General features: G+C 39.9%; 1 protein-coding gene across 1 annotated transcript in view; it reads left to right on the top strand.

The window, feature by feature from the left end:
* The first annotated feature begins 369 nt into the window (after positions 1 to 369).
* Positions 370 to 20,689, top strand: part of RHOJ (ras homolog family member J) — an 82,712-nt gene continuing 62,392 nt past the window's right edge. Inside the window, exon 1 of the mRNA XM_082647585.1 lies at positions 370 to 949. Within this exon, the coding sequence (XP_082503711.1) occupies positions 706 to 949 (244 nt within the window). The 5' untranslated portion in view covers positions 370 to 705. The remainder of the gene's footprint in view (positions 950 to 20,689) is intronic.

The following is a 20,689-nucleotide window of genomic DNA, read 5'->3' as shown; positions in this document are numbered from 1 at the left end:
ATGATGTCATATGTTATCCTACAACGGCTGGTGTGGTTCCCTCTGTTTCTGTGGCCGACAGTACTCCCCAGTTTCCATCCTTTCGTCAGCTTCTTCCCAGCCAGCCCACAGGCAAACAACCTCCCCAGCCGTGGATGAAACAGGAAGTCTGACAGCTTGAGTCTGCAGTGGGACCCCTAGTGTTTTCCCACTCCATGTCCTGGCAGCGTTCCCCAGAAGTACAAACACACACACACAGAGCTCCCATTGTTGCAGCCTTCTCCAGCCCACTGATCCTAATATGGAATGCATCAGGAAACCCATGATTTCCTGACACTCGGCAAGCTGGAGGAAGCAAGGGAAAAACTCCATTAAAAAGCCCAGCTTTCCTCCATGTTAGATGTGAAGTGGAAAATGGGGAAGATTTAGCGAAATTCCACTGTGTCTTCAGCCAGGCTTGGTGAACAGGAGAGCAGAGTGAAACCCTCAGGCTGTTGAAATTTCTAGACTCCCAGGAAGCCCCTAGAATTGGGTGAAAAATGAGGATTCATAACTCAAACTGATGGGGGCAAGGGGCAGATGCTTTTAATCATTCTCCCCAGTGTGTGTTACCTTTCTTGACCAGTATGGTAAGCAAGAGGGCACACGCCAGCCGCCTCGGACAATTCTGCATGATCCGAGTTCCCCAAAGTAAGACAGAGTGACCTCAAGCCTGCGGCTCGCTTCATGGGCTTTGGGAGAAGCAGGAGAAGCAACGGCAGCGGCACAGTCACAGCAGCTGGAGCCGTGAGAATGAACTGCCAGGAGGGAAATGACAGCAGCTGCGGCTGCGGTGGCCGCGAGGAGAAGAAGATGCTGAAGTGCGTGGTGGTAGGGGACGGCGCCGTGGGGAAGACCTGCCTGCTCATGAGCTACGCCAACGACGCCTTCCCCGAGGAGTACGTGCCCACTGTGTTTGACCACTATGCAGGTAAGAAAAGCAGAAAACCTCCCCCTGCATACGAGGTGAAGGAGGCGGGAGACGACAGCCCAGCTTCAGAGGGGCCTGGCTTATCTCTAATGTCAGTGCTGGGTCTGGGCCTGCCAGGAGCCAGGTAGCTGAGCATAGCAGACGACCAAGGTCTTTGCTGTTGTTAGGACAACTTGTATATCAATGTTATGGTAACACTTTTGTCCAGTTAAACCAAATGAATAACACTGGGGAAATACCCTGAACCGTCCTCTAAGCTTTGCGGCTAGAGATTTTACTTAACATTTGCCTGAAGATTCATCAACTTTCTTTAATGTGAACTTTTTAAAACGTAGCGTAATTGCATCACAGTTCTTTAAAAAACAACAACGACACTAACCACACAACTGGTGAAAGAAGTGTTCTTGCCACTTCTCATATATTCACCACATGCCATTTATAAAGGAAATGCTGAGATTAGTAACATTAGAACATTCGTTTTTCTATAATAATTGGTGCTGTCCTAATGTACTTTCATTTTCCTGTGGAGGTAGATTGAAGGAAAAGTACTGAAAGATTTTAAATATCTCCTAGGCAATCTGTATCTTGAATTAAAAGAGAAATTTTTAATCAATATGTTTTAAAGGTAAAAATAAAAATAAAATTTTACTTATTTCAACATATGTCCCCAAAGCACGAAATATGGCATAAAATACTTTAAGATCTGACAGTTAAGATACTGTAGTCACAACTTAATTCTTTCAGGTATATTTTTTCAAGTGTTCTAAAGTTTGTTGTGTGATAGCTTATTTAAATTTTTCCATTTTGACTCTTATTTTTTCTCTTAATCTCCAAAACAAATTTTATTAAATTTCTTAAAAGCAAATTCATAAAATGCTTCAGGTTTACAATAGCCTAGATTTTTTAACTTTTTGGAATACGATGATCCACTCGCTCACTATGAGATCAGCTTGAGTTACCAGAGATTTGAGATTTTGTGAGAGGAAAATTTCTCTTCTTCACTTTAGCTTTGGGTCCAGAGTAGCAAAGGGGAAATGGCCCACAGGAAACCTGTGTGAGCGTTGGCTTTGCTGTGAGGTCATTTGAAATCCTTTCTGTAGGAAGCAGCTTCTTTTCCACAGTTAAACAATCACCTACGTCTCCTCCTACTACTACACGTACATGATTTATGACACTATTACATAGCAGACAGGGAGAGAACCACAGTGAAAATAGTATCCACTTTCTAGCAGGTTTTTCTATATTTGTAGAAATTAAGAGCGAATTTGAACACTGGCTCTCTTAAGCTTTTCTGTTCCCAGAGAAGAACATTTTAATGAGAACAGAATGAAGAGAAGTACAGGTAGACTTTCACCCTGAGGGGGGAAAAAAAGTAATTGTAAAATTAGGTCTGCAACTTAAGAAAATTATTGGGATCCTGACCTGTAAACATCTTAGCAAATGTTATTTACTCTACATCCTCTTTCTGCCAAGATAGGGAACTGGCTGGTACCTAATTTCAAAAACCTTTAGATCAAAAATGGAATCCACAATCTACTAAAGGGAGGGGTTTCAAGTGCTTTTAAAAATTACATATCCCATCCCCAACTATTGGGTGAAGCAATTACAGTACAGTGTCAGGAAGAAAGAGGATAAAACCATCTTTAGAGATAAAGTTAGCCTATAAAAAACGTTAGAGATCAAACAAAGGCTGGACCAACGCTAGATTCCACTAAGATCAATTTGTTTTATGTTTCAGTTGTGTACATATTTGCTGTTATTTAAGCAACAAAGCATCTTAGATTTTGGCTATTCCTTGTTTTAGCTCTCAAGAAATCACAGCCACTGTACTCAAAGCAATACTTTGTACATAGTAGGCATTCCCAAACATTGTTACTTTGATTTACACTTTGTATTTTTTTTAAGTACACAGTCATCTCATGCATTTGTAGTTAGGTTGTAAGGGAAATGAAGGTGTAAGCCACATACATCTAGGAGCGCAATGAAGTGAACATTTTCATTTGTAGAGGGGTCTTCTCCATCACGACGACCCTAACTCTTTTTACCACCACGCTCCCCATACATGAACTGATTGAACATAAACCCTTACACAGTCACATGAGAATCTACAGTCAATTGTAAAAGAACTCATGCTCTCTTCTCCACGTGGAGAAATATCCAGTATCCAGTCCCTGGTCCTACTGGCTCATTCTGAAATGACAACCTGCAAATAGTTTACTGAGTCTTTGGAAAATTGCAGTCAAAGAATTTAGAAAAGTTCAAGTCAAAGAGAGCCTATCCCTTGAAGATTTTTCCCTAATAGCTACCCATCCTAGGAAGGTAAAGATATAATAGTAAGGACGGAAATACTTAAGACAGTGAGCTCAAGATAGTGAGCTCTGAAGCTGGACAGCCCAGTTCTAATACTGGCTCTGCCATTACTGTGCGGTCTTGAGCAAGTTGCTCAACTTCTCTGTGCCTCAGTTGTCATGAATTTTTTTAAGGGACAATAGAGGTATTAAGATCATGAGAACAAAATAAATTAATACATGTAGTTCTTAGAACAGCACCTTACACATGACAAGTATTAGGTAATAGTAGCTATTGTGATTAAGAATAGGGTCTCTTACATACAGAATGGATAAACAACAAGGTCCTACTGTATAGCACAGGGAACTATATTTGATATCCTGTGATAAACCATAATGGAAAATAATATAAAAAATAATATGTAGATAGATATGTATAACTGAATCACTTTGCTATATAGCAGAAATTAACACAACATTGTAAATCAACTATACTTCGATTAAAAAAATAGGGTCTCTACAGTTGCACACAGCTATGAAAGGGAATTAAAATGTAATTAAAATATAAAGGCTACAACAAGGAAAAATATAACTACAAGAGTATCCTTCAAATGGAGTAGGGTGTGATAGAGTGTGTGTATTGTCCTGATGATATAGTTATCGTGTTTACTGATAATTGATAAATATGTCTACATGGAGTAAACAGTAGTGGGATATTCACTGGAGAGGAAATATTAGTTCTGCATGAGTGATTGTAGAAAAATCAACAACCAACTAGAAAAAAATGTTTTGAAGTTTTATAAATCTTGGTTATTTTCCCTCCCTCCTACGTATCAGAATCCAAAAGTACATCTGCTCGATGCAGCTCTCCTTGACCCCCAAGGAGAATTCCTTGCTCCATCTCCAGCTCATCCCCAGAAATGTGTTAACATTGCTAGAACGCAACTTGCACCATTGTATAGCAATGTATTTGTCTCCTTATTTCCCCAGTCCCACTGTACGATAAGCTCCTGAGGGGAAGGGTCATGTCTTGCCAAAACCAGTGTTCAATTCTCAGTCCTCATCTTACTTGACCTCTTGGAGGCTTTTCTTACGGTTTATACTCTCCTTCCTGAAACACTTTCTTTGCTCCTGGGATACCACATTCTCCTGGTTTTTATTCCCCTACTGGCAAGTCTCTCTCCCTCTCCTCTGCTGCTTTCTCCATCTCTTTCCCTACCACTATACGTTGGCATACTTCAGGGTTCAGTCTCTCAGTCCTCTTCTCTATTTATGCTCATGCTCTGGTTGACAGTATCTAGTCTCATGGCTTTAAATATGATTTATACACTGATGACTCCAAAATCTGTATCTCTACCACAAAAAAAAAAAAAAAAAACCTGACCTAGACTCATATATTCAACTGTCCATTTGGATATCTAATAGGCATCTCAAACTCAACCTGTCCAAAACAGAATTTTTTAATTGCCCCAGTCTACACCTCCCCTAGTGTTCCCCATAGAAGTATATGACCACTGTTTTCCACCCAGTAGCTCAGAACAAAAACTTTGGTATTATCCTTAACTCCTGCCTTCCTTTGACAATACTTCCCATCCCTCTCCATCCAAACCACTAGTTATTATCCCTTCCTACTACCAATCAGGTCAACATTCAAAATATATCTCAAATCTGATCAGTTCTCACCACCTCCATTGTTTTCACTCTCATCCAAGCCACCACCATTTCTCATCCAAACTACTGTAATCACCTCCCAGCTCCCTGCTTCCAGTCTTATCCCGTATAGTTCAGTTCTTCACACTCCCGACAGAAGGACTATCCACAGCCCAAATCCATCAGTCAAATCCCTTCACCCTGAGGCCCCATCGTTTATCACAGTCTATAAGGTACTCCATGACTTAGTCCCCATTATCCCTCCAACCTCCTCTCCTAACTCTCTGCTCTGCAGTATTTCTGCTTTCAGCCATCTTCATATTCCTCAAACACACCAAACTCCTTCCTTCCTTGAAGATTTTGCATTTGCTTTTCCCCCAACCTTACCTTATCCCCCCATCTTCCTCAGCTTCAATTGATCACATTGTTTAATGCATTCACACACACAAACACAAACACACATGCGTACAGTCACTCTTTAATTTTTCTCCTGCTTCATCTTTCCTCATAAGGTTTAACACTACTTCACATTATATTTATTCGCTTACCATTTTTATCCTACACTGGGATGTAAACCCCATGAGGGCAAGGGCTTTGTCTTGTTCACTGCTCTATCTCCATCTTCTAAAACAGAACTCAACATCTAGTATGCTCTCAATAGATTGTTACTGAATTAATTAATTAATATGTTTTACACATCTCTGTCCTTCCAGTGCATAGATAATTCCTGGTCCATTAAAACTTTGAGGAATAAATGAACAAGCTGTTGGTCCAACAGATGTCTCTTTAGGAATGAACATATAAAATATTTATTAAATGTATTATATTTTTCAACTAGTTTGCTTGTATTTTAAATAATCATTTTATCTCTACCAGGATCATAATACAGCATAGAATTTTCCTGACCCAACCAGCCAATGTCACATCTATTGAATAATATAAATATACAATGTATAAATTTCATTTGGAAACAGATGGGATGTACTCAAATTCCTCCATTTGCGTTATATTCAAAAGCTTAGCTAAATTTTGAGTGGCTCACTTGTTTACAGTTCTTCATAAAAACGCATGTTCCAGAGTAACCCCAAGTTCAACTATGGGCTAGGTCTAAAAATTGGGGGCAGTAGAAGGAAGATAAAAACGGTCACTGACACTTTTCACAAGTATGCCTGAGAAACATCTCCGGGCACTTCTTCCTACTCCCTTCCAGGGATGACTCAAGATGTCCCAACAACCTTTAGAGATTTCACAGCTTACCATGGAATAACCATCATGTCTTCTGCCATCCTGTCTTCATCTTATCTTTAGCTTCGAGTTTTGTGGCAGACATCTCACTGATAAAGTAGTATCAATTAATGTTTCACACGACATATGACATAAGGATAACACTTCCATTTCTAGTTTAGTTAGATTGTATGTTGAGGTAGGTAGTGCACATGGTTTGTCTGTTTATGTGCATGGCTGCGTAAAATAATCCCATTCAAGTTGAAGCCTTTGCATGACGTACCTCATTCACCATTACCATCATCCTCTGTATAAGAATTGGTCGTGGGCTTCCCTGGTGGCGCAGTGGTTGAGAGTCCGCCTGCAGATGCACGGGACACCAGTTCATGCCCCGGTCTGGGAAGATCCCACATGCCGCGGAGCGGCTAGGCCCGTGAGCCATGGCCGCTGAGCCTGCACGTCCGGATTCTGTGCTCCGCAACGGGAGAGGCCACAACAGTGAGAGGCCCGCATAACGCAAAAAAAAAAAAAAAAAAAGAATTGGTCATGTCTATGGCTCCTTCTTCTAAGAAAACCACCTGTATTTAAAAACTTAGATAAGTCACTATTTGCAAACCCAGGCTGCCTATGCAGGAAATTAACACAATTTGTGGAAAGGGGGGAAAAAATCTAGTTGCTCTATCAGCTGAGTGAGATGTAAAAGGAGTTGTTTTCACAGAGAGCTGAAAGTCAATTCTAAACTTTTTCCACCTAATTAAATGATGATTCGTCCAATGTAGATTCCATCATAACCCTAATGACCAGAGCAAGGGGGAAACTATGTCCAATCCACAAGGGAAAAAACAACATAAAATAATAGTGAATAAAAACAAAGCCCCAGGCTTATGAAGTGTTATGACATAGTTCTGCCCATTTGGGAATATTTACTCAGGAGTTTCTCTTTTTTTCTTTCTAAAGACACCCGAGAGTCTCTGGAGAATAGATGAGATTCATTTTTGTAAGCCAAAAGAAAACCTAAAACACCTCTCATGGGTCTATGAAATAAATCACCAGGTTTTTAACCTTAGGCAAAAATATAAAGGAAGTATGTGAAAGAGGAGAAACGAATGGGCCAGTTGACTTGCTCTGTTCCTTCTAAATGCCATGATGCTCAAAAACCCAATGCCTTGTAGGTATTCAACCCTCCAATATCTCTTTTTGAGGCAGTGTGATGCGCGTCTGATACTTTTTTTGGACTCTTGGAGGCCATATCAAAGGTGCAGTAACAGGAATTGTACAGACATTTCCTTCCACGGTCTACTGTGATGCCTATGAGCATGAGCACATCCAGAGGCTCCAGGGGTAGAAATTACACTCAGAAAGCCAAAGCACACTGCAGCGAGGTAAACTGTGAGCTTCACCTCTTAGGAGTAAGAAAGAATAGAAGAGCGAAAAAGAAAATTAAGTATCTGTGACCAGAGTGACCCAAGAAAAATCATGCTCCCAGGATTAGAAACTACATCTGCAGTTCATAACCCTCCTGCATTCCAGCTTTATCTGGCAACAAACCAAGGCCTGTGACCGATGCAGGCTTCAGTGGACAGACTCCCTGTGACCAAGACTTTTAGTTCCACAAGGCCTGGCTCCTTTCACTGTCCAAGCTAGGAAATCCTTCATAAATTTTACTACCTAACTGCCCAACAATGTTGGGCTTCAGGTAAACAGTACTTTATTTCCGGGATAACGTTTTCAGAATCTGCCATCACTACCTCTTCTTTTGGGGCAAAGAGCAAAGTTGGCTCAGAGATGGCTCAGTACATTGGACATCTTTGTTTTTGGATCTAGTTGGCCTGTTCTACAAAGGCAACATGAAGGTGGGCAACTAACATGAGGCAACTAACGTAAAGGACAGGTAGGAAAACTCAACAGAAATGATCTCCCTCACCAATCCTGAGCACAAAATCACAAGGATCGACAGAGGCCCTACCCTCTGTGTAAGGACACAGGTCCTGATAAGGCTGAAAATGTACTTTCCCACAAACAAAAATCCATGCCACCCCTTGGGTGTGTTAGCAGAATCCAAACAGTTAATTTTCCAGGTATAACTCAGTCAGAATTAATTCCACCGTGAATTCAAAAGGGACCCACTGTGAATCACAGAGTGGCCTGGGATCGTTCCTGTAACTCTGAAGTCCACCAACTTTTTGGATATGCCTGATTTTCACAAGCCAAAAGGACCTGATTCATGTGTATTCATTCAGCATTTTGTAATGGTTCACAATACAGCTTTCATTTATGAAGTCCTTCATTTGCAGTCTCAGTGTGAATTTCATTACGGCCACATGTGATCCTACAAGCAGTGTGGTAGTATTTAATGACAAAACTCAAACACCACTAGAATATGTACTGACAACAATAACAATAGCTATACAAAGTTCTTGCTATGAGCATATTTGAGATATTTTCATACATCAATTCATTGCCGCCTCACAATGATACTATGAGGTGTTATTATTTTCCTAATTTTGACTGATGAGGAAACCGAGTTGCAAAGTTATTAACCAAGTTGCCCAAGGTTAAATAACCTGTAATGGAGTAAGTGGAGGCCACAAAACAGTAAATAAATAATGTAAGCAGTGTGTAGGTTTATAGCTAATAAATTAATCAAAAAGCCACCGTTAGGTAGGGCAGGGGTCCCCAACCTCCGGGCCATGGACCAGTACTGGTCCAAGGCCTATTAGGAACCAGCCCACACAGCAAGCGCAGGCAAGCAAGCAAAGCTTCATCTGTACTTACAGCCGCTCCCCATGGCTCATGTTACTGCGTGAGCTCCGCCTCCTGTCAGCATTATGGTGAGTTGTATTTCATTATATATTACAACGTAATAATAATAGAAATAAAGTGCACAATAAATGTAATGAGCATGAATCATCCTGAAATCATCCCCCATCCTGGTCCGTGGAAAAACTGTCTTCCACAAAACTGGTCCCCAGTGCCAAAAAGGTTGGGGACCACTGCTAACCTGCTATAACAAACAGACCTAAACATGTAAGGGATTAACACCACGACAGGACGTTCCTTGCTAATTTATGTTCCTGAACATGTATTCAAGTCACTGGGGCTGCTTTCCTCCCTTTAGTCATTTAGGGACCCAGGTTCTTTGCATCTTGTGACACTGCCATCCCTTAAGATCTCATAGTTGTCCGCATCCAACCAGACTAATGAGAAAGAGTGTGGAGAAACCTGAATGGAAAGTTTTATGGGCCAGGCCTGGAAGTGACGGACATCATTTCCAGTCAAACTTCAGAGGAGATAACTTAGTCACGAGGCCACACCTCGGTCTAAGGGAAGCTGGGAAATAAAACCACCTACATGCCCAGAAGAGGGAAGGACAGATTTTAATGGAAACTAGCCATCTCTGTTTGTGTCAGACTCTGTAGTCACCAAATATCCCTACACAATTTTTCCCACATGTAAAACAAACTTTTTTCCCAAGAGGGACCACCCAGAGCCCCAGTCTTTCACTGAAACAGGTTAAAGTTCAGCCATGCAGGTGATGCCTGGTCCTTTCCATTTGATGGAGACATGGCTCCCTGTGGTCCAGTAGAAGACTCATTATCTCCTCCATATATACAATCACCCCTTAGACAATGATAGAACAGGGATGGGATAACCAAAATATCTCAACCCCCTTTCAGAAAAGTAAAGAATAGGAGAGACATAGCAATAACAGAATCCTGAGGGCAAATGTTAGAAAGACTTCCTGCCCTAGCAGTGGGGGAAGTTTCTTGAATTGACCCTTATGCTGTTCTCTGGGAGGAATTTCTTCGTCTATTATTCTCAACTTCCCCTGGCTTGGGTCTCTGGGGAGTTCTTCTTCCTCATCCATTTTCCTCCATGACACACATCTGAATCAGGCGTCAGGGACCCTGTCTTTCTCAGGAGCTGCACAAATTTCATAGCCTGCTTCTGGCTTGTCCAGTGTCGAGACTCAAGTGTTGTTTTATAGTCAGAAGACTATTTAGTCCAAGCTTGGAGTTTCTTTGGAAATACAATTCTCTCAAAAATTTATTAGGCTTCTGGTAAGTTCCATGTACCAGTAGCCACATCCAAGACCAAAGAATGTCTTTCCTAGACATGCTTCTTAAAAATACTTTGTCTGCTTCATCCAGCCAATGCCTTTTGCTCTCAAATTAACAATAGCTACGTAGAGGCTGTATGAAGCAAAAGACTTAAATGGGAAGGGGACACCCTGGCTCTTCTCTTTGACACAGAGCTGATCCCCTGTTTTAACAGAGAAATGGACATTTGTTGCTCAGATCCTTATTTAACTGTGTCTTCTTTGGGGAAATCCAAAAATAATCAATTTTCCAACTATTAATTAAGGACATTAATATTCGTGTTCTATCAATCTCTGCTTAAACACAACCAATTCAACTCTTTGCTTTCTTGTAACACCTAGTTAAACACAGTAACAATTAATATACTCTAATATTCTGACTTTTCCCAATCTTTTCTTTGAGCATAATAGACTCAGTAAGAACTAGGTTTACCTTCCAGGTTTCACAGACAATAGTTTTACAAACGTTTTGCCATGGTATAGTGTGGATCTTCATCTATCTAGTCTGTTCTGTTTTCTTACTACCTGCCACTTAACAGTTAAGCTAACAGCACACTTCTTTTGGCATTTTGTAATGACGGCACCATGCTAGATAATTTAGGATGCTAGAACAGATCGACTCAAATATATAATGTTTCAAACTGTTAGAATTCTTTTTTTTTTTTTTTTTTTTTGCTCAGAGAACAGACTTGGGCAAGTGTTCAGGTCGGTGAGGTGATACCACTCCATGTAATTATCCAAGGATCTACTTTTTTCCATCTTGTGACTCTGCTGTTGGGTAGGACTTTGTAGTGCTCTAGACAGGAGCACTAGACAGGAGAAGATGAGAGGATACGGAGGGCAAGGAGTAGTGGTCGGGGCCAGGTCCACAAGTGTCAGGCATGAGTTCTCTTCACATTTCTTTGGAGAGAAGTTAAACCCTAGGCCATACATTATTGTAAGAGAGGTTAGCTATATTCCCAAAGACAGCGTGAACAGATTTTAAAGGACTCTTAGTAATCATCATCACACTCACTAAGTCAAACTTTCTTACATCAAATACAATAGACTCATAAACAATGTAAATTGCCCTACATACCATATTTAATTAGACATTTATTCAACTACAAATGATATACCTATATTTCCCAAATTTGCCTGGTCATCAGATAGACCTGCTTGTCAAAAATGCAGATTCTGTAAATTGGTGCAGCCACTATGGAGAACAGTATGGAGTTCTTTAAAAAACTAAATATAGAGCTACCATAGGATCCAGCAATCCCACTCCTGGGCATATATCTGGAAAAGATGAAAACACTAATTCAAAAAGACACATGCACCCCAATGTTTATAGCAGCACTATTTATGATAGCCAAAACATGGGAACCACCCAAATGCCCATCAACAGATGATTGGTTTAAAAAGATGTTTTATATATATATATATATATATATATATGATAGGATATTACTCAGCCATAAAAAAGAATGCAATATTGTCATTAGCAGCAAAATGGATGGACCTAGAGAATAACATACTAAGTGAAGTAAGACAGACAGAGAAAGACAAATATTATATGATATCACTTATGTAGGGAATCTAAAAAATAGTACAAATGAATCTATACACAAAATAGTAATAGACTCACAGACATAGAAAACAAACATATGGTTACCAAAGGGGAAAGGCAGTGGGGGAGGGATACATTAGAAGTATGGGATTAACAGACATATACTACTATACATAAACTATATAAGCAACAAGAATTTACTGTATAACACAGGGAACGATATTCAAGATCTTGTGATAACATATAATGGAAAATAATCTGAATATACATATATGTATAAATAATCTGAATATACTGTAATCTGTATAAATATCTGAGTATATTCCATGACATTTCAACTTTAAAAAGGAAAACTATACTTCAATTTAAAAAAGGAAAAAGTGCAGATTCTTTGGTCCACACCAGAGCTTCTATACCAGACCCACTAAGAGAAAAAGCTGTAAATATACATTTCAACAAGCATCCTAGGCATTTCTTATTAGGTGGACCTATGAAATGACCATTTTGCAGTTCAAAACCATTTGGATATCATAAGTTCATAGAGTTCAATCTAATGTAATTTAGAAAGTTCAGAAAACCCTTCTTTATGCTATCAAGATGCCTAGAAATCAAGAAGAACAATTCTATAACCAACCATCAATCAGTAAAAAGCAAGTTAAAAATAGATATGTGTATATATAATTCCTTGACCTGGTAGTTTCTATCAGGAGAAATTGTTTAAGACAGAAGAGGCCTTTAGAGCCTCTCAGAAACAGCTAGTAAAGTCATAAATGAGAAACCAGAGTGCTTTTTAAAAAGATCTGTGCCCATGGCTGGGACATAGAGAGACCCTGGAAGAAAGAAAATCCACAAAGCTGAGAATCAGGAAATGCTGGGAGAGGTCTGGTGCCTTGGAGGGAAGGGAAAAGCCTCGGAGACTAAGAACAGGGAAGAACGGGAGTTGTAAAACAGAGTGGAAAGAAGATTAATTAGGCAAACTTGGACGCACCAAGCACCAGCAGATGGGAGCAAAGCCTCAGGCATGATCGGCAAAGCTGCACAGTGTTAATCGCTGTTCACTGAGCCTGCTGTCAGCGAAACGATAATCAGCATGACTGTGAGACCTTCGGAGGGGTCACTGAGGAAGACTTAGAGAACACCTGCTCTCATGGGAAGAAACCAAGGAGTCTTAAAAAGTAAGAAAGAGCCTGGGATCCTTGGGGTGGTTGTGGTGCAGCTCTGTCCTGGATGCTGTTCTTGCTCTACCATATCCACCCAGCCCTATGATTGTGAAATGAACATAAACATCTGTTTCCCCTCTGCAGATCTTTCTGTTCTTCTTCACACTTTGACCTAACATTTGGAGAAAAGGAGGAAAAAAAAAACAAAAATGGAAAGTTGCCTAAAATTCTATTCTCAGAGTCCAAAAAAGCTTCCACTTAGGCTAGAATCTGGTTCCTGAAAGAGACAGGACATAAATTCTGGGAGAGGCAGAAATGTTGTAACTGGGATTTAGGCACCCTTATCTGGACAACCAATTGACCAGCACTCCCGCTAGTGGGGACCAGGCCTTTGGAGTCTCTCAAGCTGTTTTAATACAGATTAGTCAGTCAGGCCTCAGAATGTGATTCAACTTGCCAACAAGAGAGAAACAGTTCCCTGTGTGGTCTGAGCAGAATGTATCATAATGAAAAAATTGCTTCCTGATCCTTTTGGAGTAATGTTTATAGTTTATTAATAAAATAGTAAGTAACTAATATTAATTAGCTAGTATTTAATATGCACTAAGCCCTGTGTTACTTTGCTATCTTCTCTGAGCCTCATATTATCTCTGGTGGTAGGTATCTTCATTTAACAGGAGAGAAAATTGGAAGTCAGAGAAGTAATGAGTCCAATGTCACAGGACCAGAAAGTGACAGAATTGGGATTAAAATCTGTCAGCTCAAATGTTACCTCCTCAGGAGGCCAAACCAAACCACCCTGATTAAATTGACCACCCTTTCAAAACCTGTTTATTTTCTCTATAGTTATTAGCCGATCTGTTTATTCACTTGTCCATTGCTTGCCTCACTCTAGAATGTACAGTTCATGAAGGCAAGTTTCTTTCTGTCTCATTTATTCTTATGTCTCCAATGCCTGGAATTAGCCTACAACACAACAGACACCCAGAAATGTCTACTGAATGACTGAGTGAATGAACGACATCCAAGAGTCCCACAGTTTTAACCACTTCTCTACACTGAAGTTAGTACCCCATGTAAACAGTCAGGATAATTTTCTATGTTGAAATTTAATCCTCCAACAACCTAAAAGTATATGTCCTAAGCATCATGAGCATACATTCAAAAATAGTGTATTGGCTTTGTTTATAAGTTGTAAAACAACTTTATTCTTCTAGGAAAAAAAATTTCAAAAGCTTTTGCTTCCAGCCAAATTTCAAACTTGTGAGTTGAGTGATTTCACTACGTAAAAATTGTTTTCCTAATTATACTAAGGATCTGTTTTATCTGTTTGTTGGATGCTATATCCTAGAGGCAAAAAGAAAAATTTAATTACCTAAAGTACGTACTGTATAACTTTTTTTCCAAGTAACTAGATTAACAATGAGGAAAACAATAAGTCAATAATCTCCTTAATGTATGCCAGGTGCAAACTTTCTAAAAATTGTGAATGAGGTTTGTAAAATGCAACCATTCATTTGCTAGAAAGCATACTAACTTTCAGCCAGTAAGAAATGTAGTGAACATATATATAAATAACTGGGCACTTTATACCTGTTATAAGAGGAGTTATTAGGAGAAAAGTGGCTGTGCTCCCTCTCCTCAAGCCTCCTCTCTGCTCATATTGGATAAGTTTGCACTGTGAGCCTTAAGAGCTTCTTTCCTCCACTAAAATGAATTTCATATGACATTTACAATAGTTCAGGCTGGTAAATAAGAGCTTTAAGAATTTTCAATAGTAAACATGTTTTTAACCAAACTTTTCACAAGAGAGAGAGAGTGAATGTTAAATCTTAAGTGTCAATATTAGGCATAAACTTTGCCGTAGAGGTTGTACTCTGTTTATTTCGTTCACTTACCCTCCTGATAACTCTCCCCACCAAGTCCTTCCCTTTAGATAAACTGAACCTTTCAAACTGTAGATAAAAGCCATTTCCTCTCAAGTTAGCAAAGATGGAGAAATCCTCATTGTCATCCTCAGAATAATGGCTTTTAACCTATTTGAAAACCAAGGAAATTTTCATCCCTATCATCCTCAGACAATATACCCAGATCTTTCCAACTCCCTTCATAGATATTTGACCTATTCTTTCCCCATTTTTAATGGGCAACTTCTCATGAATTCCTTTCAACTTTCATTGCAGATCTGTGGGCAGCACACAGTAAGTAGCTTTTGTAATTTTTTGGTAGTAATGGATATCTTGTCAACATGGTTAGGTGCAGTCCTAACAGGATGTAGAAATCTAGACTAAATAATCTTTTTGATCACCTCTATCTTTGTTTTCTTTGTTTGTTTTTGTTTTTGTTTTTGCGGTACACGGGCCTCTCACTGCTGTGGCCTCTCCCGTTGCGGAGCACAGGCTCCAGACGCGCAGGCTCAGCGGCCATGGATCACTGGGCCAGCCGCTCCGCGGCATGTGGGATCCTCCCGGACAGGGGCACGAACCCGTGTCCCCTGCATCGGCAGACAGACTCTCAACCACTGCGCCATCAGGGAAGCCCTGTTTTTGTTTTATTTTTTTGTTTGTTTTGTTTTGTTTTGTTTTTTTCTATTTTTTGGCCTCACTGCAAGGCATGCAGTATCTTAGTTCCCGAAATGCGGATTGAACCGGCACCCCCTGCAGTGGAAGCAAGGTGTCTTTACCACTGGACTGCCAGGGAAGTCCCTATTTTTGTTTGTCTGGGGTTCTTTTCTTTGTTTTTAGGGAAATAATGTGTCCTTCGGTTGACACATTCTTTGGTATTGTAGGAGACATTTTTGTCCCTGTGGACCATATTTTAGAGCACTGGATACTCTATCATTGTAACAGATATGTTACTCTTACTAGGATTTAGTATGTAGTATATTACAAATCATCCTGAGGCATTTTTAGGCTTCATTCACTTTCTACCAGTGAACACATTAAAAGCTTTTTTAGGGTAGCGTACATCAGACAAACATCCTATTTAACAACCTCACCAATTACCACAGATTGAACTCCCGTTTCACAAAAGACATTCTGTTCCAGGGTAATCTAGATTTTTCTGGACACAGGAAGAAATCTTCAGCTCTGAGCTACAAACAAACCCTGAAGTACCTACAAGAGATCATGAGTTATTTTGGACCCTACCACATCATCAATTAATCTTACTTCACATTGTGTTTATTTATATATGTGGGTCCTCAAGTGATTTCCAAAATTTCTACTGATATCCAAGTGTGGGAATTTATGATGGTGGGGAAGGAGTGAAAGGGGGTTGGGAATTAGATTAATAGATGCATAGCTTTCAATGCATCCACACAACATTTGGAAAAACACATTTTATTTGTGTTCAATGTCACAAGGAGCTGCTAAACCCATCATTGTTTCCTTATCTGATATCACTGCTTCAGCTTCCCTATCTTTTACCTTGTCACCAACAGTTTAGAAGCCTGTTCCCGTGAAATGAGGAAGAGAAGTTCTATTCCACTGACAGAGACACTTAGCTCTACTTTTACAGCCAACATCTGGTTACTCCCACAAACCCTGAAAATCACTCAAAGCCTAGAGAAAAAGAGCACCAGGTGAAGCATTTTGAAGATGAGAAGGATCAACCCACAGAATGATCCATTTGTCCATTAAAAATTGTTAGCATTATTCTATTTCTTTGTAAATGGGCATCAACAACCTTTGAACAAAGTAACTGAAAATGGTGACTTTAGAGGACTTAATGCACATTTTATTTCTTTTCATGGTTCTTAAAAATCAATAACCATCTATTGAAAGATATATGACATACTCAAAAAAGAGCCTCATAGAGATTGTTTTAGTTCTTATTTAGTCTCTTCATATTCTCCTACTTTTTTTTAAAAGACCCTAAACTTTCTTTGGTATGTGCATTCAAAGTTTTTCCTCCCCTTCTGAAGTACCTCCATCTGGTGAATTCTACAGGAAAGGGAATGCCCATCTTCTAAGAGAGAGGCAGTGGTATATTAACTTGACAAGCAGCTCCTGATAAGCCAAACTTCATGCTAATACTATTTAAATTTTATCCTTTATTAAGGAAAAAATACTTAAGAAATATTTAAATGGTATATGTGATCATCATAGAAATTCAGTTATGGAAATTACACCCTGATGCAAAAGGAACGAGGAAGACCTGTGTATTTCTTCCTTGGTGAATTAATCAGTGATTCAGAAGGAATAATGCCAAGCCTACCCCTGAGCAATGTCTGAAATCTATGGAAGGAGAAAATAAAGTAAAATTTTTCTCTGTGATTCTTCAATGACAAGGTTCTTTCAGCCCCAAATCCTTGGTAATTTTTCCACTAGGATCCATTAGGATCCTTTCTACAGTGATCTTGCTCTATTAATCTCCAAGTTTCTCCTTTTTTTTCTCATTTTAATATCAAGTCACAGAGACAAAAAGATTCTTGTATTCTAGGGATGAAGACTAGCACAGGAAACTCCTTCCCTGGAATGCCTGACTAGGTAACTCCACCTCACTCCCCAAGAGAGGTGCTGTTTGCAGACAGGACCCCCCTGGAGTCCTGTTCTGTTAGATCAGAGTGGGCCCATAGCATGAGACAGCTGGATGATCTTAGCAAAGGTCCAAAGGTTCTTGAATTATAGAAGATTGTGGTTTTAACTTGACTTCCCAAATGCCTTCTTTCTTTATACACATTATGGCTCAATGGCTAAAGCTGTAGAAATTCAAACAGCAGAACTAGAATTTTGTACTAAAGAATCTGGCATTATGCCCTATCTCTAAATATTTATATTGTTGTGCTCAGTCTCTTGAGGCAATGAGATTCTCAAAGCTTTCCTACTCCCCCTCCTCTGTTGTCTCTGAGCTGTGTGAATACCTCCCATAAAATAGCTGCTTTTCACTGTTTACAATAGCCAAGAAATGGAAGCAACCTAAATGTCCATCGACAGATGAATGGATAAAGAAGATATTGTACAGGGCTTCCCTGGTGGCACAGAGGTCGAGAGTCCGCCTGCCGATGCAGGGGACACGGGTTCGTGCCCCGGTCTGGGAAGATTCCACATGCCGCGGAGTGGCTGGGCCCGTGAGCCATGGCCGCCAAGCCTGCGCGTCCGGAGCCTGTGCTCCGCAACAGGAGAGGCCGCAACAGGGAGAGGCCCGCGTACCGCAAAAAAAAAAAAAAAGATATGGTACAATGGAATAGTACTCAGCCATAAAAAAAAGAATGAAATAATGCCATTTGCAGCAACACGGATGGACCTAGAGATTATCATATTAAGTGAAGTCAGAAAGAGAAAGATACCATATGATATCACTTATATGTGGAATCTTAAAAAAATGATACAAATGAATTTATTTACAAAGCAGAATTAGACTCACAGACACAGAAAACAAGTTTATGGTTACCAAAGGGGAAAGAGGTGAGTCAGGGATAAATTAGAAGATTGGGATTAACATCTACACACTACTATATATAAAATAGATAAACAACAAGGTCCTGCTGTATGGCACAGGGAACCAGGGAACTATACTCCATATCTTGTAATAATCCAGAAGGGAAAAAAATCTGAAAAGAATATATATATATGAATCACTTTAATCAACTATACTTCAATTACAACTTTAATTAATTTTTAAAATAGCTGCTTTTATCCCTTTCTGCCAGGCTGCTCCTCCTAGTGAGGCAAACCTCTATCCCCCTATCTCACTTGGGCTTATAGTAAGTACCAGGTCATAAGCGCTGATTTTATTTCCAACACCAGAGAATGGTGATGAAGGATGTAACACCTTTTCCAGTGTCAGGAACACAAACTGATGCCCCAGGGATGAAAATTGCATTATATTATACATCTCTCATGGACACGCCTAAAGAGATCATCTTAAACTTCAAAATGAGGGATTTAGTCTAGACAGGTTCAAATATGACACTGTTGTACAACTTCCAAAGTAATTTTGGCATCTTCCCCTTCAAAGAATCTGAGATTATTTCACTGTGAATGAACCCACTTCATAAAGGGAGCAGCCTGATGTTGTGTTGGGTCCAAAGGTCAAGAGAACAAAGGCAAAGAAATGCAACTACTTTAAAAGATGTTTTATTTCTTGCTCACCTCCCCTCTGTATATCTGGAGAGCACAAAGGAGGTAGAGAGAGGAGAAGGAAGGATGTAGACTAGTTCCTCCTGCTCTGAGCTCATCTATCATTGTTGAATGACAAGTGACAAGAATGAAGAAGAGTAGAACTTAGGGCTTGTGGGTAGATGAGTGGACCTTAGGTTTGATTCTCACAGAATTCACAGCTAAAAGCCATTTGTGAAGATTCCATCTTGGAGGCACTTCCAGGTCTTATTCACGCTGTTGGGTAATAGTGAAAAATAGGAAATTCTGGTGAGCCATCTGGACTATTGCTAGAGCAGGACCTATCAGTGTAAGGAAGAGATCCTATAGTCCTGTTGTCTCTAAGGCCCCACTGCATCTTCTCTGCGCAGAACTCCCAGCATTGACAGATGCTCTTCCTCAGTGTTACAGATCATCTCCAACCAAGTTCTGCATTTACGCGTGACATTTTTAACAGCAGCCCTACTCTGCTATCATCCTAAGTGATCCACAGAAGGGCACAGAAAAGGGAGGGAAGGGCGGGGACATTCAGTGAGTTGCTTATTGCCCAAAAGTCTCATTCTATCATGCCCAGATCAGTGTTTTCCTTGCAAGAAGGTCACTATCTGCAGAGTTTCATAGGAAAGTTGTGAGATATTCATAGAAGGTAACTTCCATACTATTTTATCAGCTCAGTGCTGGCAGCAATGGTTTCGATATGAGCATTCTAATCTTTAATTTCATGGACACCTCTGGAAGACTAAAACAAGCGCCATCCAATTCACTGTTGATTGACTGTGTGTGTTTGAAAGAGATACAGAGAGACAGAGACAGAGAAGCCCCAACTCTCTTGGTAGAGAAAGAGAAAGAAAGATATATATTGATCTACTCCTCAGGTATGGCCCCTATACAACTCTGCTTTTCCAGATTAGTGTTCAATCTCATCCCTACAAGATGACTTCAACCTGCTTTATTTGTTTTTAAGAAAAAATGGTCTTATCCATAAAAGCCCTTTAAAAGTTTCTATAATCTCATTTCATAGTCCAATTTTTCTCTACCCTGAGAGTCTCTAAGAATACTTGTTAAGCAAATTATTACTCTCTCCAACTCTCTCCAACGTGTAATTTTACATTGAAACAAGGTATCTAGGAAGTAACCTGTCTTCTTGATAACACAATATTATAGAGGTCCCTAGACAACTAATCTGTATTAGCCAAATATCCTCAACAAATTATAAATTATATAATGTACATGAAAGCATTTTGTGTGCTGGAGAACACTATCAAATGTTATTGTTGCTTAATAGTAATAAATCACTTTATTTATTAAACACTCCATGAGTGTAGAACGACATAAAATGTAATTAGACACAAAGTACAGCAAAAGCATGAAAAAGGAACACATCCTCCTTCTCCAGGACTGCATCTCTAAGAATGCAGTTAGCCCTTATTTGTTCCTTCACACATGCATAAGCCATATGGATGCATGAGTGCCAGAAATAGGGCTCAGAACCAGAGGTCTCTGTTTTGCGCCCTGTAACTTGTGCACACGGCCTGCGTGTTCCTTTTATGGATGGAAATGCCTCAGAACTGTTGGCATTATCTCAGTAGCAGGTGTGGGGAGGGGCTGGTCTCCATAGCCCAGATCACCCAGCTGCAGTACCAGAAGAACTGTTTCTAACCAAGCATGT

This window comes from Grampus griseus (assembly GCF_964374135.1).
Source record: "Grampus griseus genome assembly, chromosome: 2".
Lineage (NCBI taxonomy): Eukaryota > Metazoa > Chordata > Mammalia > Artiodactyla > Delphinidae > Grampus > Grampus griseus.
Note: the sequence above shows the minus strand (reverse complement) of the source record. Positions and strands in the feature narration are given on the sequence as shown.